Source organism: Marmota flaviventris, chromosome 13, assembly GCF_047511675.1.
Source record: "Marmota flaviventris isolate mMarFla1 chromosome 13, mMarFla1.hap1, whole genome shotgun sequence".
NCBI lineage: Eukaryota > Metazoa > Chordata > Mammalia > Rodentia > Sciuridae > Marmota > Marmota flaviventris.
Window position 1 is genome coordinate 40,379,103 of NC_092510.1, and position 27,112 is coordinate 40,406,214.

Sequence of the window (27,112 nt, forward strand, 5' to 3'; positions counted from 1 at the left end):
AATATCCAATTGACACAATACGGGAAAGCTAACTAGAAAATAAAAACCCTCAGAAACTTTCCTCCCCAGCCTTACCCACCAGAGGTAATCAAGTTTCTTGTATACCTTCCAGAAATTTTACATACACACACACACTCAGACTTGTTATTGTTTATTTGTATGTTTTTGGTATTTTGGATTCCACTTAGGGGCGCTCTACCACTGAGCTACATCCCCAGTCCTCTCATAAGTTGCTGAGGCTGGCCTCCAACTTGTGTTCCTAATGCCTCAGACTCTGGAATTGCTAGAATTAAAGGGACCGGCCACCCCATTCAGCTGGTGACTTGTTTGGATACAAATAAGATCTGTACGGATTCATACATATATATCTAATTCCACAACTTGTTATTTCACTCAATTCACTTTTGAGATATTTCTAAATCAGCACATTTGTTCTTTATAAGACTAGTATCCCATTGTAGCAATATGACATAATTTAGATCCTCTATTGATAAACAATTCCTTTTTGGCTTTTTCTTTCCACTGAAAAACATCTTTGTATATGAATCATTGAATATTGGTGCAAAATTCTTGGATAATTTCCTGGGATTGAAATTACTGAATTGAAGCACTTAAGCCTTTCATATTATTAATTTACTCCTCCCAAAAGGTTGTACAACTGACATTCTCTCCGACAGCATTCCTTGTATTTTGGTCAACATTTATTATTTATCAACTTCAAAAATGTGCTAGTCTAATCGACTGAAAGAAAGAGTGGCGTTTTGCTGTTCTTATTTGAGACTCTATGAGTAGGGCAGCAAGGTTTGATTATTAAACATGCAGATTTTGAAATTATACTTGCATGGCTGGATTCTAGCCCTTCCTCTTAAATTAAATGTGTGACCTCGGGCATGTTCAGTCTATTTCTTCTCAAAAACAGGCGGCGGCGGAGAGCGGGGTGCCTGATAGTACGAACACAATCTTTAGAATTAAATGAGATACGGATCACACATTCAGTAGGTGCGGTACTAGTCTTAATTTTTTGGAGCCATGTTCACTCCAGTGTTTTATCTAGGGCGTCCCTGTCTTCCCAAATTTTGCAGAACTCTCTTGTTGCGGGTAATTCGAAATGAGAGGTAAATTGGCTCTGCTTTTAAAAAATTAGCCCCCTCCATTTCCGCCTTAGACCTGCTGGTTTATATATCAATTGTACAAAAACAAGTTGCAGCTTTAAAAAACACGCAAAGTGGACACCGTCCAAGTAACTCCCGCAGGCTAGGATCCGCCGTTTACAGGGTAAGGAACACTATAACAACAGTATCTAACGCTAACTAACATCTCACCACCCACAGAGCCATCGCGGACTGATTGGCAGGCTGAAAGACTTCCGAGACTTAAACGGGAAAGCGTTCCAGTTCCACGCGCGAGACTCAAGACCTGTGCCGCGCCCCAGGCCACGCCCACCAGGAAGTGACGCACCGAGCTGAGTACTTCTTCTTCCGCTGTCCGCCAGTTGCGCGGCCAGGCCAGCGCGGGTGTGCGTCGGCGTCGCTGCCTGCAGAGGGATTCTGGGTAACGGCCCCGGATGGCTGGGGCGGCTGGCTGGGTGCAGTAGGTTCCATTCACGCCAAGTCCGTTGGCAGTGGCAGTTGTAGGGCTGCGGCCAGTTGGACATGGAACAACCGTGGCCGCCGCCCGGACCCTGGAGCCTCCCTCGGGCAGAGGGTGAGACTGAGGAAGAGAGTGACTTGGATGTGTCCCCTGGCTCTCCCCGCTGCCCGCCGCTGCCGGGCGGTGGCGCCCAGGTGAGGGGGGCCCACGTTTTGCTGGGGGATGGGGAGATGCTGGCGCCAAGCCCCCTAAAATGTCGCGTCTCTACGACCCGCTTCTGTGCCCACTTCTGCACCCACTACAACCCCCGGGGCCTGATGCCATTCCTCCGCTATTGTAGCATCTTTTGGAGTGAAGAAGCGGTAGCTATATATTCATTCCCAACCACCACTTCCACGCACACATTTTCGCTTACCTTGGATGATTTCTTCTCATCCTTGGAATACATTCCTCATTCTCTCTTTCCTGACAGCGCCCAGATTTGGGGCGGCACACCCGGTGTGACATTGACCCTTTGTCCTCTCGTGCGTGCTTTTTTGTCCGAATACTTTATTCTGTTAAAGGCCCCAGTGTACTTATGCACGGCTGATAGGAATAGTTACTGGTTATACTTCAACGTTACACTGAGTCCTCACATAAAGATTTCACGTGCTCTTTAACCCACGTTAACACCTGAGCAAATTTTGTAAACCTCGGTTTAGATGCTGGCTCACACCTTCCAGTCGGGTGACTTTCCCTTGCTGTTTTGTTTTTAGTTCTGACTGCTTAATGACATTCTCCAGTGAAAACATACTAGGCACAGCCTTCCTTTCTCTCTCTCTCTCTCTCCCTCTCCCTCTCCCTCTCCCTCTCTCTCTCCTTTTTTTTTTTTTTCCAGACTCTTTGCTAAGATTCCTAATGCTACTTGTTTTCAATCCAGATTTCTTGTCTCTGCAACTTAACCAAATATGATATTTAGGATTTTTCTGGGTCCAATCGTAGGTAGTGCTTACATACTCATCACCTTTTCATATTTTTTCTCTTAACCTGAGTGTTTTGGGCTGTATTTCGGGATCATAGACTAAATACTATTATGTTCAACGAAATGGATTGTAGATGTCTGCCTAGGCTTTCTGCAGACTGAGGTTCAATAACAGCATAATAGAATTAATAGCAGTTTTCCCTCAAAACTCATTGTGCTCAATGTTAATGAAGATTAGTGATTTAAATTTGTTTTTCTAGTAAGTATAGGATCATCAGTCTTATTTCAGCTAATGGAGTTGGTTGGCTTCACACGGAGAAAAATGCTGTTTCATAACCACAGTCTGTACTTAGCCAACGGGTCACTGGGAAAGTGAGGCAGAATAAGAGTTGATGTGTCAGTAGTCACCCACTAATTATGGATCACTAGTGTCATTTTTATATACAAAATGTGTTATGAGCCTATAATGCATTACAGAGGTGGGGGAAGGAAGGGAGTATGAGAGAATGAACAGCAGTTGCTGTTGTCAATTTGAAAGGCAGACGTAGAGAAAAAAGTCTCAAGAATTTCAGTACATTATAATTGAATCACAAAAGTTACTTAAGAGAAACTCTTAAGATTAATATACATTAATTAGATTAAAAGATTAAAAGATTAATATACATTTATATTAATCTTTTACTTGTGCACTTACAAACTCATAATAGGAGAAAAATATTTTATAAGTGAATAGGCTTATCTCCTTCACTAAATGTGATTTCCCTGAGGCCATATAGCTAGTTGTAGCAGAGTCAAAATTAGAATTTATGACTTCTAGTACAGTATTTTTGCCCACCTACTACACTACTCATCCTAGGAAATACTATAAAACTGTGTAGCTGATATTACCTTTAAATAGTCTTCAGATTTGCAAAGTGATTTCTAATTTTAAGTTCAGGTGTTCGTTACAACTCTGCTTATTTTGTATTGCTGACTTTAGGACTTAAATTTTTGAACTGGAATATTCGGGAAGAATAAAATGTTTAATCCAATAAATAGGCACTTAAAATTATTCTTTAAAAAAAAAACTTTGGATTAATTTTTACCAAATATGATAGATTTAGATATCTTAATGTAATAAGCAGTGTATGATTCTGAGATCCCAATTAAGGTAAAAGCAAATTAGAATATAGATATCCTTTTTGAGAATTTTTAATGTGACGTTACTAACATTAGTGGACTTTAGCAGTTCCTTTTCAGAATTTATGTTCATTAAAAAATAATTATATCCATCTAAGACATCAAGGTCATGGATTAAAATATGACCTAATATTTTACTTAATCTGAATACATCCTAGATAGTTTGCCCAAGTAGCCAAATGGTATCTCTAATTGCTATGGAGAAGAATTTAAATAGAAATCATTTTTGGAATTGGTTTGATTTAAAAAAATTTTTTTTTGCTTCCACATAATTCGAAAAAATATAAGGTATGGTATAGCTTTGTCTTTTTATAAATTAAGTTTTATAGTTTCATTTTTCTTTTTTTGGCCCCATTTTTAAGCATAGCTAGTTTCCAGTTTTTTCTTTGATCCTATTCTAAGATAGCCAAAAGTAAAAATAAATGTTTTACTTGATTTACTTGTAGGGGACCTGGGCTACAAATCTGTTGAATGAGTAAATAAAACATCTGCATTATAACAGTGTAAGAGGCCTTACTTGCTACTTGCCTTAGAATTCTTTACCACCTGACCAGTCTGTTCTAAGAAGTGAAGATTCATTTATTCCTCTATTATTTATTGAATGCTAGCCCTTCAAGAAGCTTAGATGCTGAAAATACAAATAAGTACAATATTATGTGAAAAATATTATATAAAACGTGTATTATATCTTGGGTAGGAACAGAATGAATAAGAAAAAGCTTATGGGTTGTTAGAATCTGGAATGGAGATAGGAGTTTACCTAGAGCAAGGAGGATTGCCAAATTGAAGGGGGCAACAGGTTGAAGGCGGGAAGAATAAGCAAACAAATGGAAGAGTACCTAGAACTGAGACGGGAGAGATTATAGGAAATGAAATCATGAAGTACCATGCTATGCCACAGAATTTGCATTTTATTCCAAGAGTCTTAAGAACGAGTAATGTGATTGAATTTGGTTTTTTTTTTTTTTGGAAAGATGGCTATAGCGTAGTGGAGTAGAGAATAGCTTGAAATGAGACAGACTATTTGTATAATTTAGGTATAAAGTTATAAGAGCTTTTCAGTAGTGAAATATATATAGGAACAGATTGAAGAGAAATTATTCTGAATAAGTAGTTTGAAGTTGATTTATATTTGGCCAAGAAATCATAATATGCCTTCCTCTTTTTGACTACCATATTGCTTTACACACAACAATTAAGTAAATATCACTGCTAACTCGGTGGCACATGCCTGTAACTTCAGGTGGAAACAAGGCAAGAGGATCACAAGTTCAAGGCCAGCCTCAGAATTTTAGAAAGGTCCTCAGCAACTTAGTGAAACATACACAAACACACACACACACACACACATATACACATATATATGTGATAAAAAATAAAAAGAATGTTGCTTAATGGTAGAATGTCACTGTATTTAATCCCTAGTACCACCAAATAAATAAACAAATAAAACACAATATTAAAAATCTGTAATTGTTACTCTGAGTAGGATAGAATCACCAGGGTAGAACAGTTGGCAGTTATTAATTTAAATAACTTTGCCTGTTTTTATTAGGATAAAGTTAAAGAATATCTGTCTGATATAATCAGTTATAAATAGAAATTTCTATTAAGATCTTCTCTGATCACTAGGGATTGGGATAATACACAAAGAAAGCAGAAATCAAGAAATAATTATTTCTAAACAAAAGGAGATTCCTTACTGTGAAGAACTTGCAGAACAAAACTCTAAAAGATCTGGTTTTCAACACGTGGAGTGTTGAGGTGGTAAGCTAGATTTAATCTTTATTCTCATTCTGTTGGTCCAGGATTATGAAGACTGTGAGTCAAATGTTGAGTACCAGCTATATGCAAGTCACTGTGATAGTTGCCAGACTTTGTGGTGGTGTTAGTTGTTGGAGGAGGGACACAGGTTAACAAAGAAGCTTAGAATCTAGTTGATGAAACAAGGCCTATAATATAAAAATGTAACTTGTAGACAAAGAACACAGGATAGGCTATGCACCACAAACATTGTACAGAGATCCTTTGAATAAAAATTTTTAAAAGAGTTGAGCTGTGCTGCACAAATATATCCATTGCAACCTTCATTTCTTACAAATACTGTTTTTCTATTCAGATGTATAGCCATGGGATTGAGCTGGCTTGCCAAAAGCAGAAAGAGTTTGTGAAGAGCTCTGTGGCGTGCAAATGGAATCTTGCCGAAGCTCAGCAGAAACTTGGTAGCTTAGCACTGCATAATTCTGAGTCCTTGGATCAGGAACATGCCAAAGCACAAACAGCAGTATCAGAACTAAGGCAACGAGAAGAAGAGTGGCGACAGAAAGAAGAGGCTTTAGTACAAAGAGAGAGGATGTGTCTGTGGAACATGGATGCCATTAGCAAGGATGTTTTTAATAAGGTATGACCTTTTATTGGGTTATAAAGAAAGAAGAAAAATTTAAGTATTTGTACGTTTTGATAGCAAAACAACCAAGTATTTGTAAAGTGTTCAAATTTTGATAGTTTATGGAAAGTACAAGTACTCCAGCATTGTCTTAATTCTAGTAGTCCTTAATACAAATATATGACAATAGCATGACACATGGTATAGTGCAGTTTGGGCTCTGAAATTAGACTGTCTTAAATCTCAACTTTATTACATGCTAGCTTTGTGACCTTGGACAAGTCACTTAACATCTCTTAGCCTTGGTAGCTTCAAATAAAGTAATGTCTTAAAAGTGTGGTAGCATAGAACCTGGTATGTGGTAAAGCTCAGATGTTACGAGTACTTTCTGACATTGCAATGCTGCCTGCTTGCTATCAGTTTGGTAACACATTTAGTTATTGGACTTACTAGATAAAAATCTTTTCACTGTTTAGTTACCAATGTTTAGTAAATTTAGGAGGTAATCTAGAAAATGTCATAGTACTGAAAAGAACTTTTTAGAAATAATTCAGATTCTTTTGTCTCTTAAAATAGTGTAGTAGTTTGTTAAGTTGTTTTAAGAGCAGTATTGTGTTTCTCATTAGAATATATAGGCCTTTTTCTTTTACTTTTGTCGCTGAAGAAGAAAAAGTCAAAGACCATTTATTGCTGGGAGAGTACAGAAAAACAGTATTCTTCAGACCATGGGGTCATGACCAATTTAAGTAGGCTATGAAAACAATTTGGTGCATTCCTAGCAGCATTTTTTCTTTTTCAAGTAGAATCTGATAGAAAAGATCAAAGTGCATCCCACTTAGGGTCAATATTGTATTGAAAAACTAGTATTTTAGGTATTTGTGTGCATGTTAGGACAAAACGTACAATCTATTTCTTAATCTAAACTGTAAGTTTGAAAGTTCTTACTCTAGAGCTGCAGACTACAGGCAGGTTTGTTGCACCCACCTCCCAATGCCCGCCTCCCATCCCAACCTCCCCATATTGGAGAATGAACTCAGGGCCTGGAACATACTAAACAAGTGTTTTACAAACACTGAGATACATCTCCAGCCCTTTTATTTTTTATTTTGAAACAGGATCTCACTAAGTTGCCCAGGCTGACCTTGAACTTGCAATCCTCCTACCTCAGCCTCCCAAGTTGCTGGGATTACAGGCATGCACCACAGCATCCAGCTTTGTAGGCAGTTTTTTTTTTTTTTTTTTTTTTCATTTTCTTTTGTTTGTTTTTGTGTTGCTATAGATTGAACCCCAGGCTTTGTGCATATTAGGCAAAGTGCTCTGTCACTAAGCTATATCAGTAGCCCCTACAGGCAGTTATAATTTACCAGGCTCAATTAATTGTTTATGTAAGATAATGTTGAACAAATACTATATATAAAAAGCATTCTTAAAATGCTTTTAAGGATTTAGAAATTTTAAGGATGAGAAAATATCTAAATCAAAGTTAAATTTTCTCTCACATCTCATTTTGCACCCTATGTTTGGTAGTCATTGCATTAAGAGTTATTTTCATTCAGCTACCTTATTTTATAAGTGAAGAAATAGAAAAGTAAGTACAGTGACTTGATAACATAACAGTGGATTAAATTTGAAGAATAAAATCCTTACTCTGGGATTTGAAGACTAGATAAGGTAAAGAAAGGTGTTGAATATCCTTTACTAAAGATACCTTTAAGAATGAAAATGATGATGGGGCTAGGGTTGTGGCTCAGTGGTAGAGTACTTGCCTAGCACGTTAAGGCCCTAGGTTCAATCCTTAGCACCACATAAAAATAAATAAATAAACTAAAGGTATTGTGTTCAAATACAACTAAAAGGAAATAAATAAAAAAGAATGAAAATGATGTCTATTATTAAATGAAGATAACAGATAATAGATATTAATGATAGACTTTTAAAATCCCATATTTCTCACACTGCTCAGGGGTTATATGTTTGTTTTCCATTTGAAAACTAGAGCTTCTAGAGATTTTTCAAAACACATGAGAAGGAGGAGAAAGTCAGAGCCTAATAACTTTTTGGGGGCGGTGAGAGGACTGGGGATTGAACGCTGGCACTTGACCACTGAGCCCATCATCAGCTTTATTTTGTATTTTATTTAGAGACAGTGTCTCACTGAGATCCTTAGTGCCTCACTTTTGCTGAAGCTGGCTTTCAACTTGTAGTCCTCCTCCCTCTGCTTCCCAGGCTGGTGGGATTGCAGGCATGGGCCATTGCACCAGGCTAGAGCCTAATAATTTTATGAATTAATGATTTTAATATGGGATAAAGTAATATTATGTTGAAGCATAGCATTCTGTATTGAGCCTTACTCTGTAGAAATGTAATGAAATCTGTGAACATACTTATAGGCACAAATATTTTATGTTAATTTTTTTCCACTTTGCTAAAATGGCTAAAGGAAACATTTATCAGAAGCTAAAAGCTTTTGCCTTTACCACAAGGTGGATTTTGTATATTATCCTCTATTAGTGTTCCCTGAACTTGAAGCAGGGATGATGTTACTACATTTATGTAGAGAATAGACAGAGATAGACATTCAGATGTCATCACTTTCCTTAATTAACCCATGAACATATAATGTAGGAGAGAATTTGGTTCTTTTTTAGCTTTTTTAATATGGAAAATATTATATATATTAATATAAATTTAATATTTTAATATTAAATATATATTATAATATATATGAATGTATATATCAATATACACAAAGTAAACAGACAAACCCCATGTTGCACATCAACACCGTCATCATTCTGTCATTCTCATTTGATCTGTACCTTCATTTGCTTGATTATCCCTGAACCTATCCCTGCTTGATTATTCATTTTTTTGTTTGTTTGTTTGTTTATTCTTTGGGTAACATTTTACGTTGAGGTACACAAATCTCATGTGTAACATTTTAGTAAATAGCTGGTAGCCCACACCTATAATTCCAGTAACTAAGTAGGCTGAGGCAGGAGGATCACAAATTTGAGGCCAGCTTCAGCAACTTAGTGAGAACCTGGCTTAAAATAAAAATATTAAAAAGGCTGGGGATATAGCTCAGTGGTAAAGTGTCCTTTGTTCAATCCCCAGTAAAAATTAACAACTAGATATAGTTATGTAATCCACACTCTATTAAGATGTATAAATTGGAACTTAAAAATCAAGTATTTGATTTAAATCTTTGGTCTGCAACTTATTGGGGCAATGAAAGACAGTCATTTTCTATTAATTTGTTAAGGGGAATTTTTTTGTATTTGTTCTAAATTTAACCCTTGGGCTATAGAGATTGGCTGCTCATTCTTGTCTAAATCAACATTCACCCTGTCTTTCACCATCATTATTTTCTAGACTTCTCATCCTATAACTTATTTAATTTCTGTCTTCCTGGCATCCACTCTCACCCACTCATTGAGCACTATTTATTAACTGCCTCTTCTGGACCATCTTCGGTTCTACTACAGCAGTCAGTAAGACACATAGGTAAATGTGCATCACCACTAGCCATATCAATAATTCCTTCTTTGAGAAAATTTTTAATAGTAAAACATGCTTATTGATAAATAAACAATAAACAAGCATGTAAAATAGAAATTCAAAGGCTCCCTTTACGTTTAGTTCCATTTTCCAGACATAACCTCTGTTAAGAATGAGTCATATCTTTCTAGACTTTCTTTGTGCCTGTTCTAATTTATATATATTTTTCTCCCCTACAACAGGATCATTCTTCATTTAAATAATTTGCTATTTGTATAAATGTATTAAGGGGTGTGTCTTAAGTGTTATTTTACTTCTGTTTTACATTATACCCTCAAAATATTTAAAATAATTAAAAAAAATTTTTTTCTTCCAGAGGGAACAGTCAAAGCAATGTTTATTTTATATAGTTAATGTTTCTTAACACAGTGCTCACAAAGAATATTTTCATTTTGTTTCTGCTTTTAATTGTTTCTTTAAACTTAATTTCTAACATAGCCTACATTTATATCACAAATTAATGAGGACTGTTTTTTATGTTCCAGTCATTTTCTCAAAATCGTACATTGATTTTGTCTGGGAGCTTGAGACTTGAGAGGACTGGTCTAGATCTGCGCTATCCAACTTGATAGCCACTAGCCACATGTGCTATTGAGTGCTTGAAATGTGACTAGTCTGAACTGAGATGTGCTGTAAGTGTAAAATACACACCAGATTCTGATGGCTCAGTATCAAAAAAAAAAAAAGTTAAATATTTCATTAATATTTTTGTGTTGCTTACATGTTAAAATGATAATATGTTGTATATGTTAGGTTAAATAATGTAGTTATTAGTTTCATCTGTTTCTGCATTTTAATGTGGCTAATAGGAATTTGATATTTGTGACTTGGATTATATTTCTGTTGGACAGTGCTGGTCTAGATGGCAGAATATGTAAAGGGGAAAATGCTTTTATTTTGAAATGTATAAACTTTTGTGGGCTTCCTGGTCATAAACTGACAGAAAGCTGGTTTTACTTTTTATTTTGGGCAGTGATAATATCAGGGTATAAATGTAATCACAGAATGTTCTGAGAAACTATGCTGTCAGTTTCGCTGGCTAGAGATAAAAACCTCATTTTTGGTCTGTTTTAACTGAAAATAAGCACTTCTTTAATAGAATTTTGTACTTGATTTCAAGAATCAAACTTGCCTCTTAAGAAAAATTTATTAGCAATACAACCCAGATGTATGTTTTGATTTATCTCTTCTCAAAGAATTTATAGTAAATACTTTACTCTCTATGTGCTTTGAATTTCTGAGTTTATTTCTAGCAGAATCCAAAAATTAGGCTAGAGTTGCAAATGTTCACAGGAAATGAATAGTGTAAACCTAAATTATTCATGTAAAGAATCTTTCTGAATCTAGCTTTAGTAGGGCAACCATTTTAACAAAACGGTTTAATTCAGTTGGTTTTTTCTGTATGATTTTCAAGATAAATCTATAATTTTCCAGACACACATTAAACAAAACTAAGCTCTCAAATGAAAAAAAATTTACCTTTTTAATGAAGAACTTAAAAAATGATATAATAGAGTCATATTACACCACATTTTTATATTGTTTATTGGAAGAATTGCTAGACATTCAATGTCTAGGAAAGAAGATTCAAGAACATAAAATCCAACTTTAATTTCTAAATTTTTTTCATAGAGTTTTATTAATCAAGATAAAAGAAAAGAAACAGAAGATGAAGATAAATCAAAATCATTTATGCAGAAATATGAACAAAAAATCAGACATTTTGGTAAGTCTACTCTCTGAATTTCTTCTTTATAATATTTGGTATCATATATATATGTGCAAAAAAATGGATTTATAAAATGGGAACCAAAAAAAGAGATATGTAACAGACTCCAGTTATGTAGCTACTTCTGGAGATGTACAAATCTTATTGTAGACATTTTTTGGGGTCATAAATAATATAGATTGATAGAACAAATCAAATTGTGAGGAAAAGCAAAATTCAGTCTATTAATAATACCTTCTGAAACCATCTTCTTTATTCCATGGTCTCTTTCCAATCTTGACTAGCCTCTGCTTTTTTCTTTCTTTTCTTCCTTGGTATCTGCTTATCCTTTTGTTAAAATATTAGCATTCTTTTTTTTTTTTTTTTTTTAAGGTTTTATGCTGTGTAACTCAAGCAGGTTATTTAACAGTTATTCAGATAAATGTACTGATAGAAATATGTATGCAAAGAACTGATAGTTTTTCTATTGGGGGAAGAAGACTGGGATGAGGTCAATGTAAAGTGAAGGCTTCCCAAGAAAGGTGACATCTGAGCCTGCTTATGAGGAACAGATAGAGTTTTCCATGTAGCAACCATAGCGGCATGTAGAAATGCAGCCAGGCAACAGTATGTTGTATTCTAAGAATTATAGACAGTATACTGCTGGAATGAAAATGCTATTGGGAAGTTTTAGGAGTTAAGGTTCAATTCATAGTTTTTTTAAAATCACCAGTAATATGTTAATTTAGCAAACAGTACAAAAGAACACTATGTTCACGAATATTTTAAATGGCATTTTTAAAATTTTTTTTTCTCCCATTGGCATTTCTCCCAAAGTATTTAAAATTTCATTTATGCTTCACTAATGTCAAGACAATGGATAGTATTGTCAATGTTTTCTCATCTCTTTATTTTTTCATGAAGAATTCATTTTTTCATACCTCTTATTTAAAACGAAGAAAAACTTAGTACATAAAGAAGTATAGACAAAGTCTGCATTTCTACATATTATTGTTGTGATGTTTTTTATATTTTTAATTTTTAGTTGTAGTTGGACACAATACCTTTATTTACTTATGTGGTGCTGAGGATCTAATCCAGGACCTCACATATGCTAGGCGAGCAATCTACTGCTGAGCCACAACCCCAGCCCCCATTGTGATATTTTTTATAATAGAAAAAATGAATAAGCAGTCCTCCCTTAGATAGATATTGAAATCTTTAAATGAGTAGAGCCTTATGTCATAATTTTTGTAAAACTATTTGTCTTAGTTGTATTATGTGAGCTGCCATTCCCACCTACAGTCCGTGCTTTCTAGGTCTATGTGTTCTGCTATAAGAAAAAATAATGCACCATCTACTGGTTGCTCTTTTAGAGCATACACCGATTCTGGTAGAACAGCATCCCTGAAGATGTTTTTACCCATCTAGTATTCTATAGGCTAGTTGCTTTGGAGCCATGGAACCTAGTAGGTGAGAAACAGTTCCTTCACTTTTATTGTAAACTGGGTGGTGTGGTCAAAAGTAATTTTATGTGGGAAAATATCCCAGTTTTCACAAGTTGTTGTAACCCACCTGGTACTATGACTGAGTCTTTAATAAATAATTTCATCATTCTATAAAACCTCCTTCTGAGTAATGATGTTCAGGGTAAGACGAGTGATTTCATGAGCCTACAGTCATCATTTCTTTTGTTATAAATAAACCAAAAATCATGTGGGATATTGAATAATTCACTTAGTAGGACCACAGGTATATTACTGATAGAAACATGGTAAGCAGAGAGGGCAATTCCAGATCTAGAATGGGCTTTCTCAAGTGAGAAATTACTGTCTCTTTAAGATGAAATGGGACCAAAATATGTAATCTGCTTCTTGATGACTGTATAGTTTCTCTTGTGTATGTTGCCATATTGAGGTTTTGGCATTGGTTTCTGCTACTGGCAGATCAGGTATCCATTGGCTGTGCTGAGTTGGGATACTGGAACATCCCTGATGAGGAAAATCCATACTGTTGAATCTGTGCATAATCTCAAGCCTGTGCTACAATAACTCCTTAGTTTATGAAACTATTGTACGTGTAATGAGGTAGCTGAGGGTAAAAGCTAACTTGACACCTATAGGTCATTGATAAGCAAAATTGTTTTGAACATTGCATGTTGTAAACATCCACTACCTCATCTTGTAATACTAACCAGAGCATTGCTGTCTTCGAACCCAACCAGACTTGATAGCCACTCCCAGATTCACATTGTGCCTGTCTCTTAGTGGAAATACATATTGACTTTTCACTTTGGAGGAGATATCCTACTTGCCGCAGCACATTGGATCCACAGAAATGTTACTAAGGTAGTAGGCTCCCAACATTTTCATGTGTTTTTTTCCTACTCTCTGGCATGCGTGTATCTTACCAAGACATCTGAGGTACCCAGTACTTCCTGCTCACCAAGTTCCATCAGCATAGAGTGGACCAGCTTGCAGTTGTGGGATGATGAGTCAATCAAAATCCTCACTGACTAAATTTGTGGCACAGAGAAGATAGAGCCCTGAAGCAAGACAATGAATGTTTGATGCTATCCCTGCTTGGAGAAAGCACATTTTTCTAGTGTTGTATGTGTATTGTAATGAACGAAAAAAGCATTTTCGAGAATGATGACCACACTGATACACTCCTGTAAACACACCTGGAATAGCAGCTGTATTTAAAGTTTTCAAATGGAGAGACTTTCCATACTTGGATTGCATTTCAGACTCTTGAAAGATGAGCCTGGTGCATGGGGGACTGTTTAGGATGTGGGGCTTCACACCAGTACTACTTTATGGTCTTACTCTGTACTTACATTTTTTAGAGTTTTTCCTAACTTTCCCTTATGCTGTTTGTTGGCTGTCTTTCTTGTGTTGCTTTTACCCTTATAATTAGATGGAATTTACCATCTAATGATAAATGGTACAATGCTTATTGTGGAGTATTACGAAGTATTGAAATCTTATTTTTCTACATTTGTATTTGTTAGTTTGATTCACATTTTATAAATACAAAATACTTATTTAGATAAAAAAACCCTGTTTTTTCTTAGATTTCACTGTACAGTTTTATTCAAAGTTATATGTATCTTTGACATCACTGTCTTTGTGATCTACAGCGCTGCTTTTGGATTCATTTAACAGTTTTTCAGAGCACGTCATCTTCCCATCCAGCCATAGTTAGCAATGATTTGTCATTTTTTTGAATCTGGACGAATTGTTATCAAAAGCTGTAAAAATATAAACTATAATAGGATAATGTATTCTTGAATAGACTATGAAGTAGGACAAAGAGAAGATTATGATACGATTTTAATTTTGTTTCTCTAAAATTCATTTTCAAATAGGCTGGGAGGAAATACATAAATATTAATATTGCTTGTGGTAGACCTGCAATTGATTTCTATGTTTTGGACTTTTCATATTCTTCATAATGTATACACTTCATTTTTATAATCTGAAAAATATTTTTAAGAGTTCATCCTAAGGGGTGGGGGCTGTGGTTCAGTGGCAGAGCACTTGCTGAGCGTGTATGAAGCATTGGGTTTGAACCTTAGCATCACATATAAAAATAAGCAAATAAAATAAAGGCATGCTGACCATCTACAAGTACAAAAAAAAAAAAAAATTAAAAAAAAAAGAGTTCATCCTAAGAATTTTAGGATGGCTTAACATTAGAAATTTATTAACAGATTATGGTATTATAACCATAGAACTTGATAGTCAGTTTTAATGTCAGAGAAATGGAAATGTCAGAGGAATTTCTAGAATGTTTGAGTGAGTAATAGAATCCAGGAAGCCTGTAGGTTGACAGAAATGGAAGAATGGGTTTGATTTTCAAGTAAGATGAGTTTATGTAGTCGTATAGGTAGAAATTGTTGGTGCATAGGTGATTGGAAATACAGGAAATTTGAGGCTCTGGAAATACACAAAAAAATAGTCATATATATGTCTTTCCTCAATAAATTAACAACCTAGCTGGGACATTATAGATGAATAGTGTAAAATGTTAAAATGTTTTCATTCTGTAAGTATAGTGCAAAAAGGAAAGAGAAATTAATAAGGATATGCATATTTGGGGACCATTTTAGGAAACAGGTAGAATATGGAGAGATGGATAGATTGAGATTTAGATAGGTGTTCACCAGGGAAATACATAAATTAAATCATATAATTGAAATAAATTGTCCAAGTGAAGTTTTTCAAGCTTTCAAAGAAATTGGTTGGCTAGTTTATAGACGACTGGATTATCCTTGACCAAAGATTTAGCTTAATAAATATTTCTTATATCATGTTAGTAACCTAATACTTATTATCTATTTAATATGTGTCAGGCACTATTTCTAGTGCTTTCTATGAATTCATTTTATATAATCGTTTAAAAATCCTGTCAGGTATTATTTACTTATAGCCCTATTCTACAAGGAAATGGAGGCATGTAAAGGAACTTGCTCAAGTTAGTAAATGGTGAAGCGGTTATATTAAAAAGCAGTTTAGAATCTGTTTTTCCTAGCCGTCCTGCTAGAGTGTGTTATTCTTACATTTATTTACAAATTCCAAAATAACATCAATAGTTTTAGTCATGTTCTGATCCTGTATTGATTCTCTTTCAGTATTTTATTCATAAAATTCCATACTCCCTCCACAGAGATTTGTATGAACTACCTGTAACTTCTCAATTTCCTAGTAATTCAGTGTCTGTTTTTTTTTTTTTTTTTGAAGTCAAGTGATGACAATATTTCCAAGTTACAGAAAATCTGTGTTTAATTTCAAGTGTAAATTTTGTCTTGGGTATTACATAAGTTGTTTAAAAAAAAAACTTTTAACATGTAATGACACCCTTCCTCATGACCCTTATAAGTGCTACTAACCCATCAGGGTTCCCTACAAGTATTTTTATTAACCCTTTCATACATTTCATGACAAAAATGTGTAGAATTTTGATAATTCATGGAGTCACAGTGCTACCATGGAGAAGTAAAGAAGAAAAGCAGTGCTTTACAGATGGTAAATAGAGTTGAAATATTAGCTTTTCAGAAGTATAAGAAGGTTAAGCCAAAACTACTTCATAGGATTAATTTTATGGTTTCAGGTATAAGAAATAAGGATTTTGCTTTCATTTACTCTGACTTCCAGGAGTCATTATTAACTCTATACTTTGAGAAGTAGTTACTTAAACTTTCAGTATTCTGTTTCTTAGAATCTTAAATGACCTAATAATCATTGTCATCAAAGTGTTGGGGAAATAACACAAAGCTTATAAAACGTTTATAAGAAATGTTAAAACCTTTTTTATGCCCCCCCTTTTTCTTTTGAGGAAAAGTTAATCATGTATTTTCAACTGATTGCTATATGTTGCTGTGTATTTTCAGCAATAGTTTTGTTTGTTATTGTGTTCTACTTTAGAATTTAATATATAGAAATTCATTTTGTGTCTAGAGGAAAGTTTATTGCCAGAGTACTAAAACAGCCCTGTAAAATTTCCATGATGATTTGGTAACATCCATATTTCCTTGGGTGGATCTGAGGAGTGTAAAGCTGCTAACATTGTTATGTTGAAGTTATTCAAGTATAAAGCCAACTGGAAAAATTAAAAGTACAATACTTGTCTGGTTCTATGATGATTTGGTCATATTGACTTTGAGGAGATGTCTTATAAACATGCATATACTCTTAAGGTAGTATTTGTATTCATTTGACATCTTGAAAAAAAATGGCAGCCATTTTTAAGTATACTTAACTACTTTTTAGAAATTTTTACTTACTGTGAGTGTAAACAGACATCATGAGTAAAAAGCTAAAATAATTTAAATGATTATTTTTACTAGTATGATACTGGCTTCATTGCTTTACCAGTAGATAATTTTCTTAAATTGGTAAATGTCACCATTTTAACATATCGTCTTAAGTCTTTAAGTGTGCCAAGTGCAGTTTATTGAGGTTTTGCTTTCTTTTCCATCGTTTGAATAGAAAAGATTCTGTTCTCTGAGTAAATCAGGTCTTTTACTTTAACCTTAATATGACCACTTGTCTCGATTTGCCTGGGACTGTGGGCATTTACAGATGCAAGACTTTTTGACTTTAAACTGGCCTTTCTACATTAGCTTCATTATCTGAAAGAAAACTTTCTGTGAATTTTGGAAGCTATTTCTAGTCTAGCGGCTATTATCCCTTTTCATTTGCCCTTTTACCATACACACTGCTTTGGTAATATGAATTACCTTTAAAGAGAATAATTTTACATTTTCTTCACAGGAAGAAACAAAATATTTAGCATTCATGATTTCATATATATGTATATGTGTGTATATATATACATATACACACACATATATATGTATTTTTTTTTTTTTCAGGTATGTTGAGTCGATGGGATGATAGTCAGAGGTTTTTGTCTGACCATCCATACCTTGTATGTGAAGAAACTGCTAAATATCTTATTCTATGGTGTTTTCACCTAGAAGCTGAGCAGGTATTGTGTGAATCTTAAAATTTCAGTGTGTTACTTGGTCATGTTGACTTTGTGGGAAATGTTAGTGGAATTCTGATTTCTTACTTGGTGTTTTGTTTATTATGTTATTTACTTTCAATGAAAGCAAGAAGGTCATTAGAATTCTAATTGTTTTTGTTTTCAGACCTACTTGAGTTTAATGTGGGAACTTAAAATAATTGTTTGTGAGCATATGTAAACTTTTCTGGTGTGTTCTCTGCCGCCTCTCAACTGCTTTTGTTCCTATATCCTTTTTCTTTTCTAATTAGAAAGTGATGTTTTAAAAAATCCAAATGGTAATCACATTTTAAGTCAGACCAATGCATGGTCCCCTTTAATAATTCTGGTCACATAAAAATAGTAAAGAATTGAGATATACTCTTTATATGTCCACATAGTATTTGACTTATAACTAAAAAGAACAAAATCAGAAGTAACCCTAAAGATTTAAAATTTAAATCAGTATCCCAATTGAGGTTTCTTATAATTTTATTTATTTTCAGAAAGGGGCTCTAATGGAACAAATAGCACATCAAGCTGTTGTAATGCAATTTATTATGGAAATGGCCAAAAACTGTAATGTGGATCCAAGAGGGTGTTTTCGTTTATTTTTCCAAAAAGCCAAAGTAAGTATTTTTTGTTGTTGTTGCTGTTTTAAGGGTGTGCCTCCCCCACACGCTATACTAGGGATTGATTGAACTGAGGATCTTGTGCAAGTGTTCAACTACTGTGCTATTTCCCCAACCCAGTTATTTTGTATTGTTAAATGGGAAGGTTAGGTCATAGCTGAGACCCCTTTGTTCTGTACACATCAGGAGAAACCATTTAACCAGAAGGCCACAGACTAATTGAGTCTTAAAGGAGCTATTCTTATATAATCTTTTATGAATTCATACATACTTTCTTATGACTTATACTATAGCATTTATATGAAATTGAGATCCATTCAAATGAATGTGTATATTTGGATAGTTTATCATTTATCCATTCAGTAACTATTGAGTACCTGCTAATGGAAAGCAAAACATTTCAGAAGTGGAAGATATAGGATATTCACAGTTTAATAAGAAATCAGACTTTGTAATGGAAAAATAAGAAACAACCCAAAAATTCAATAATTAGAGGAATGGTTAAAAAAAAAAAAAAAGACCTGTAGTGTACATAGATTTATGCAGCCATTAGTTATTTATGGAACATTTTTAATGCTCTAAGAAATGTTTATGCTGTAAGTTTAGAGGAAGTGGTACATGTTTATATAAACACAAAAAATGTTGGCTATGTCACAAAAAAATAGATAATGTCTGCAAAGCTTACCATTTCACTAGATAAGTAAAAATTTGAAAGTTGCCCAAGAAGTAGAACAGTTAGGACTTGAATTCACTGCTAGTGGGAATATAAATTCTAATAACCATTTGGGAAATTTTTCTAGTAAAATTGAACAATCACATATGTGAATACCCAAAAATTCTTTTAGGTTTATACCCTAGAGAATATGTTATCAACATGTAGTTGAGGGACCTCTGAGAGTCTTTAAAACCTTTTCAGGCGGGCCTTGATTAGAAGTATTTTCATGATAATATTGATGGTATTTGCTATTTTATTCTTATTCTCTCACAAGTGTACAATTGAAATTGATCCCAAAGCAGATGTGATAATCTGTCTTCTGTTAAGGTAGACCTTAGAGAGGTTTGCAGAAATTAAAAATGGCACTAAATTAGTTTTGGAGAATAAAATTTTCACATGCTTTTTTTTAAAGACAGGTTCTCACCTTGTTATCCAGGTAGATCTCAAATTCTTGAGATCAAGCAATTATCTTTTCTTAGTCTATCAAGTAGCTGGGACTACCAGCATATGCCACTATGCCTAACACAAATAGTCTTTTAAAATAAAAATGTTATTAATGGTAGTATGTAATGAGTTTTTTACTACTATTTTTATTTTCCTTAATTCCTCACTTTTAATTTCTAACAGCAATATTAACAAATATAACCCACACAATTACAGGTCCTCAGTAATTTTCAAGTGTTAAAGAGTCCTAAGCTCCAAAGTTTGACTTAGTGCAACTCTTATACCTATACAGTAGATGCCAAAATATGTAGCTTTGTTCATAATAACAAAAAGCCTGAGAACAACTCAAATGTCTGACAACAATAGAATGAATAAACTATGCTATATTCATTTGGTAAAATACTAACCAGTATCAGTATGGATGAAAAAGCTGGGAAATGAATAAAATAAAATATGGAGTGATATAACCAGTATCAGTTTTTAAAATATATTTTGATAAAGATCATATATTTAAATATTCTGTATTTTATAAAATATTTTTATAGCAGGCAGAGGTAAGCAATATGTAGTTGAGGGATATGTGTATAAGCAGTAAAATTAAAGAAGCAAAGGACCGAGTCTAATGATAACTTAGGTAGGGAGGAAAATTTCTCTTCAGAACTGGTTTATAAAGTACTAGTAGTGATCTATTTCCTAATTTTTATGGGTACAAGGTTGTATTTTTGCTGAATAAACTACACATGTGTATCTTACATGCTCTTTTGCACATAGGATATGTTTCAGCATGTAAAATTAGAAGTTCAAAAGAAATATACCAAAAGGTGTTTTGGGGGGATGGGGGGAGTGCTGGGGGTGGAACTTAAGACCCTGGCAAGCGCTTCACCATTAAGCTACAACCCCAGTCCTCTATTTTTTAATATTAAAAAAAACCTACAAAGGTGGCAACAGTTCTACCTTAAAATACCCTAAAACCCTTGTGATGTAGAGTTTTGATGAGTTGGTGTTTTAGCTAGGTTTATGGTGACTTTTCTAAATTTTTATATGGCACATAGGAGCTTTTTTTTTTTTTTTCATCTTGTATTAATGGATGTATTTAAACTGGTGATTAATATGATAATGGAACATGTCCACACTGTATACATTCTTTGAAAATTTAACAAAGTAGAACTGAAAGGCACTGAAGTCTTCGGTCTTGCATTGTATTTTTAATATATTTTTTAATTAAACAATAATATTCATAAGATGCTTACTTTGTGCAAGGCACTTTATATGGATTAACTTATAAATCTTTGTCATGTTTTATGAGGATTTCTGTTCTTATATTGTAGATAAGGAAACCTGTATAAAGAAATCAAGCACTGTGCACGGTGGTGCATGCCTGTAATCCCAGTGGCTTGGGAGGCTGAGATAGGAAGATCGCGAGTTCAAAGCCAGCCTCAGCAAAAGCAAGGCGCTGAACAACTCAGTGAGACCCTGTCTCTAAATAAAATACAAAATAGGGCTGGTGATATGGCTCAGTGGTCAGTTGCCCCGGGGTCCTCTATTTTATGCATTGAATCTCTTCTATCTCTTCTATCTCAACCCCCAATACCCTGCCACCAAAAAAAAAGAAAAGAAAAGAAATTAAGCAAGTGGCCTATATGGATTACTTAATAAAACAAAGTCAAATCACTCTAGACCTGAATCCCTAGGCCTTACGCACAGGGCTAACATTCTGTTTGTCCACATGACTCCCATATATTAACTAAAGTAAAGGTGCTAAAATGTGATTAAGGAAATTATTATGAAATTTATGAAGATGGGAAGGCAGTAGAATACTGTTTGCATTATTTGTATGCTGATGCTAATGACTAATTTAAAGAGGTTTTAACCTGGTTATATAACCTAAACTTCATTTGATAAGCTCTCTTCCACCACTTGAACATAAAGCCAGCATTCTGTTGATATAGAATATGTTACATGTCATCATAAGTCGTATTTTTTTCTTTCCATAATGTTGGGAGAAAAAGATGTACCTGTTTAACTAAAAACACAAAGGTGTTCTCCTAATGAAGTAGAATGTTGAGTTTTATTTGGTTTTCATAGAGAATAAAGGGTTAGAAAATTATTAGAAGTAGGCAATAGTTCCCCCTCATTAATTTATATCTTTTTAAAGAATATCCTGTGACGGTTTGGCAATGGTAAGAGAATGGAATGAATGTGAAAGGTGAAATGAGGATTTTGGGGTCCTGTTAAAGATCCAGATAAATCAAGAGAGATAAGAGAAAACCTGTTTTACTTTTGTGTGTTCCTATTAGCTTGTTTTATTTTGCTGAAGCAGTAAGAAATGGAACAAATTAGTCATTAATGTTCCTATAAAACAAGTAGATGTCACAGATCTGAAGAGGCCATAATGGTTTCTACATTTAGACTGTTCACCTTTTCTTTATTTCCTCAACCAGCTGTATTGTAAGCTTTTTAGAATTTACTCTGGTTTTGAAAAACAGTCTGTTTTATGTGTTCTAGGCAGAGGAAGAAGGTTATTTTGAAGCATTCAAAAATGAACTTGAAGCTTTCAAGTCAAGAGTAAGACTTTATTCTCAATCACAAAGTTTTCAACCTATGACAGTTCCTAATCATGTTCCCCATTCTGGTGTTGGATCTATAGGTTTATTAGAATCCTTACCACAGGTAAGTTAGAGAAGTTAATATTTATTTTGTAAACATATTAAATCATAGTTTTTGTTATTTTGGAGTACTTATATGTGATACACGTGTGACTGTTTTGAATATTCTTGCCTCAAAAGGTAATCCTTAGTCCTATTTTATGCATTGAATCTCTTCTATCTCTTTTCTTAAATGGATTAGCTTCAGAGCATGCATGAAAGTGGTAATCAAGGTAGTCCCCTCATGGGTTTATATAATACCATCTCTAGTGGTGGTGTTGCCTATCAGATGTAACACTTAGTTCACATTAATATAGCTTATAATATTGTGTCTGGTAGTATCAGCAACTACTTAAATCAATCTTTAGATCAAGATAAAAACCATGTCAACAGCATCAGAGACTTTATAGCAAAAAGAAGAAGGAATCAGACCACTCATCTAGCTGATACTATTTAAAACTCAGTTTTAAATTATTGGTAGATAGTTCCTTCCCATTTGATTGTAGTGGAAGCATCTTAGTCCAATCAGCTCTCATTTCCATGTGCAAGGATTTTAAAGACCAGTTTATTCTGTTGCCTGCATTGTGAGATGGAAAGTCTCATTTAGTAGACAAGATGAGGAGAGTCCTAGATTTATTTTTAAAATTCATAAGGTGATAAAAGATTGAGATATTTCAGTGTCTTGACTTTATGTCACTATAATTTCACCATTCCAGTCACATGTATTGTAGGCTGTATAAGGAAAGCAATTGATCATATTCAACTCAATCAAAAATATCATTTTCGAGGATGGAAATCATCAAGTTCTGATTTTTAAACAATTAATAGTACCCCCCCAAACTTGTAAGAAACATTACCTCTAAAGATTTCCTATATAATATCAAATCTTAAATGGTATTTAAATACAATGGTGAATTTCACTTCCTGAGATATAGCCCATAGGGAACTAGTTTTTCCAAGGGAATTTTATGACTTAAGTCACTGTCATATCCAATATATAAACCTCCTAAAATTAAAATGTTACATGATTCATGTGGAGAAATAAAGAGACTTTGAAGGTGTTTGATTCAGTAAAGTATCAAAAAGTTGCATCTGGAAGGGGGAAGTAAGTTTTTGGTAAATATAACAGATAGTAACTGATAATAACTGCAAGGCATCCATTATACTTATTTGGCGTGTGGGGGGGGGCTAGACTCATGATTCTGACTTAATTGCTAACATTATCAGGGTTGCTTAGACTTAATCTGGCTAACAGAGCAGTTCCTCATAGAGTGAGAATTTTAGTATCCTAACCTAATCTGCCTGAGGAAGAGGAGAACTTTAAGATTTCAGCTAGATGCGCAGTATTGTGGACTGGCTGAGGGAAACAGGATGGGGGGCCACTTGAGGGACCAAGTTGTCAATTTAGAGGAAGTTGGAAAGAAAATCTTGCCACAATAATATTCCTTTTTATATCAGTTTACAGGTTACAAAACACTTTCATGTGTTTTATTGTTTAATCTTCTCAAAAATACTATGGTTCATTTTCATGGATAAGTAAACTGAAACTTAGGTTAAATAATTTGCCTGAAGTCAGTTGAAGTGTGTGATAGAGCTAATATTCTAATCCTGAATTTCCTGCTTCACCGCCTATTCACCTGCATTACAGACTGTTGAGTCATGTACTACAAATAGTGCAAGATAATCCTGTGCTTTTAGAAGACACTTGTCACCGAGATAAGAAAATTTTTGAGATGAGAATATGAGCCAACCAGTGTAATTTAAGCAAAGTCAGGTTAGGCATATCAATTGCTTTTTGTTTTTTCAAAGTGGGAGACATGATAGCCTCAAGACAAATGAGTTCTGGAGAATCTCCTTAGCCAGTTCTCAGAATACAGGATAGAGGCAGGATTAGAACTGAAGTTCACGATGAATGTCCCAGACCTCAGTCAGTTATTGGTGTCACTTCTTTCATAAAGACCTGCTGGGGAATAATTTATCTAGCTTTTTGGCTTAAAAAAAAAAAAGAAGAAAAAAAACTTCATATAGTATTATACTTTATTAAGAAGTTTTTGAAAACCCTTTCTCCTTAAGGTATGGGAAGGTTTAAAACATCTGTGCCATTTGGACTTTCCTCACTGGTGTTTGTTAAATAAAAATAAATTAAACTAGGTGATGACAATATTTGTAAAAGTATCTAGTAGATATTTAGAATGACTGGGTAGACCAAATTGAATTCTGGGGAAAAATTTTCCTGAAATCCTGGATCTTAAGGCCTTATTTCCTTAATAGTAGTGCTTTAACAAATCACGGTTTTATTTTTGCATATACTGGACAAGGTTTTGGTTTTTTATCTTAGTTTTAGAAATGGGCAAACATAACATTTATGAATTATCTTTCTATTTAAAGAATAAATAAAATCTCAGTTCTTTTATTTTTTTTTAAATATGGGTCTGTGTACTTCAGATTTTTTATTCAAGCTTATTTTACTCAGTAAGTGGATTTTTCCTCTGTTAAGATGTTTTGCATTTTTAGCATTTACTGCTATAATTAGATAGTAATCTTCAAAATTCATTGCTGCCTTCAAGCTACATTTATTACTTAAATTATCAATAAGTGTATACATCTATTACATAGATTAGCTACATACATGGCCTAGTATGAATAACTAAAATGATAGTTTTGTTAAAAGGATAAGAAAAGGTGATGTCTATTACATTTCTGTTTACACATATTCTGTCTTTATCACATCTCTTTGGGTTAAGCAAATAATAGCCTACTTTTTATTTATTTTTCCAGTTTTAGCTGGTCTGACTCCAAAGTCTATCTTCTTTCCTACTTTGTTATACTGTAGAGAATTAGGATGTGAAAATGCATATGTGATTATGTGTACTGGCATAAAACTGGTTATTATATATTCTTTTTTTTTCTTCCTTCCCCAGAATCCAGATTATCTTCAGTATTCTATCAATACAGCTCTCTGCAGTTTAAATTCAGTGGTACATAAAGAAGATGATGAACCCAAAATGATGGACACTGTATAATTTGGTTAAGACTGCTGAGGCCAAGTGCTATTTTGTTACAAGAAAGGAAGAACTTGGCTATTTTTCTTGACACTTTTATGGGTGCTGCACTTTATTTTTGTTCGGTTTTTGATGGGAGGGAAAAAAGAGTACTGAAACGTTTTGTAACTTTTTTTATGTGCTGCTAGGTTTTTTGTTTTGTTTTGTTTTGTTTTTGAAAGGAGAAGTGGTACCATATGTTGCAGGAAGTCAAACTGAACTCTTTTTTTCCCCCTGGGTTGGCTACTAAATTTGCCTTTAACCTAATTCTCAATTTTGGAATCAAAGTATGAAAATCTGCACAAATGCAATGTTTACAAGAACTGGCTGATTCTAGGAGGCATCTGCTACATAGTCTCTTTTTATATGGATATGTCCTATTCTACAAAAATAATTAAAGATAAAAATGTACTTGTATCCCACTGCTAACTTAGCTGTCAAATCTGGTGTTTCATCATATTAAAAGCAATAAATCAGTAGTCGATAATCTACATAACTAATAAGCTGGGTGGCACAAATTTTTAAAAGTCGTTCCTTTTAAAATAATAATATGTATTTTCGGCACCATCAGTTAAATCCTTGACTCTGTTACCCCTCAGTGTATTCTCAAAGCTGTTCTTTAGAAGTTGATTTTACTGTTGACTTTCTAAATACTAAAGATTGTAGTGATGAGCTCATATAGGGCTTTGTTTTTTTTAAAACAAGATAGACTACAAGCTTACTCAATTTCTTTACTTGACATAGTCTGGGATCTCTCAGGGACTAAGTTTTAAAAGAATACTAATGACCTGTAAGAACAAACTGGAAGAACAATAATGATAAATCTTGTAGAGCTAACTTTCTTAAGCTGCCAACTACTCATATCTAAGAATTTGGTAACCCTTAATGCTAATAATGGCTTTTACTCCACTTGTTATTCCTCTCTAGTTTAGCTACCATAGAATGTTATTCTTACTACTTCTTGCATAATTCACTTCAAATGTACTAGAATATTTGGTGGCTTGTTTTATTTAGATTAGATGACAGTGCTGATCATGCTGTCCTTATTATTTGAAAATTTATCTTCTCACAGGAACATGAGCTTTGATTGTATTTGAGTATAGACCAGTAGCAAACATTTGGAAGCAAACATGGAATTGGGAATACATGTCTCAATTCAAGAAACCAAATAATGCTAAAGGATCCATATGGGGATCAGATCTGTAACCTTGGCCTCATTTGTATCTTGTTTTAACTGAGGTGATTAGGCACTAGTACCCATAGAAACAGGCTGGAATTATTGAATCCTACTTCTGTAATGTCACAATTTTCCTGTTTTTCAGAATAAGTCTTTTTTGTGCTTTTGATATTATTATATACTCTATAATAAAATGTTTGACTAATTTATATGGTAGTATTCATCAGCCTGTAATTTTTTAAACCAATGACCTAGTCATAGAAAGTTTTCTTTTCTTCTGGAGTGTGCTGTCATCTTTCCCTTTGTCCTAATTGGAGAGAATGGACACAAAAACAATATACTACTCCCGTTTCCCAGAAATGTTATATGAACCATTATTTACCACTTCTTCAACTTCACTTTTCCCTGAACTTGCCTGTAGTCATCCAAATTGTTTTGACTTTCATTTTGTCTTCTTCCAAGTTAGAGCTATTAATGGCTCTGGCTGACAGAGCCATTAATAGAAGAATGGCAAGACAGAAAGAATCCACAAATTGAGTAAACTATTTCTGAAAGTTTTTTTT

The 27,112-nt window shown here is 34.0% G+C and overlaps 1 protein-coding gene across 1 annotated transcript; it reads left to right on the top strand.

Moving 5' to 3' along the window:
* The first annotated feature begins 1,492 nt into the window (after positions 1 to 1,492).
* On the top strand, positions 1,493 to 26,758 carry Cdc37l1 (cell division cycle 37 like 1, HSP90 cochaperone). The gene is made up of 7 exons (XM_027943101.2): positions 1,493 to 1,784; positions 5,850 to 6,131; positions 11,310 to 11,403; positions 17,765 to 17,880; positions 18,402 to 18,524; positions 22,192 to 22,356; positions 25,253 to 26,758. The coding sequence occupies exons 1-7, from the start codon at positions 1,653 to 1,655 to the stop codon at positions 25,352 to 25,354; spliced, it is 1,014 nt and encodes a 337-aa protein (XP_027798902.1). The 5' UTR covers positions 1,493 to 1,652; the 3' UTR covers positions 25,355 to 26,758.
* Positions 26,759 to 27,112: the final 354 nt, after the last annotated feature.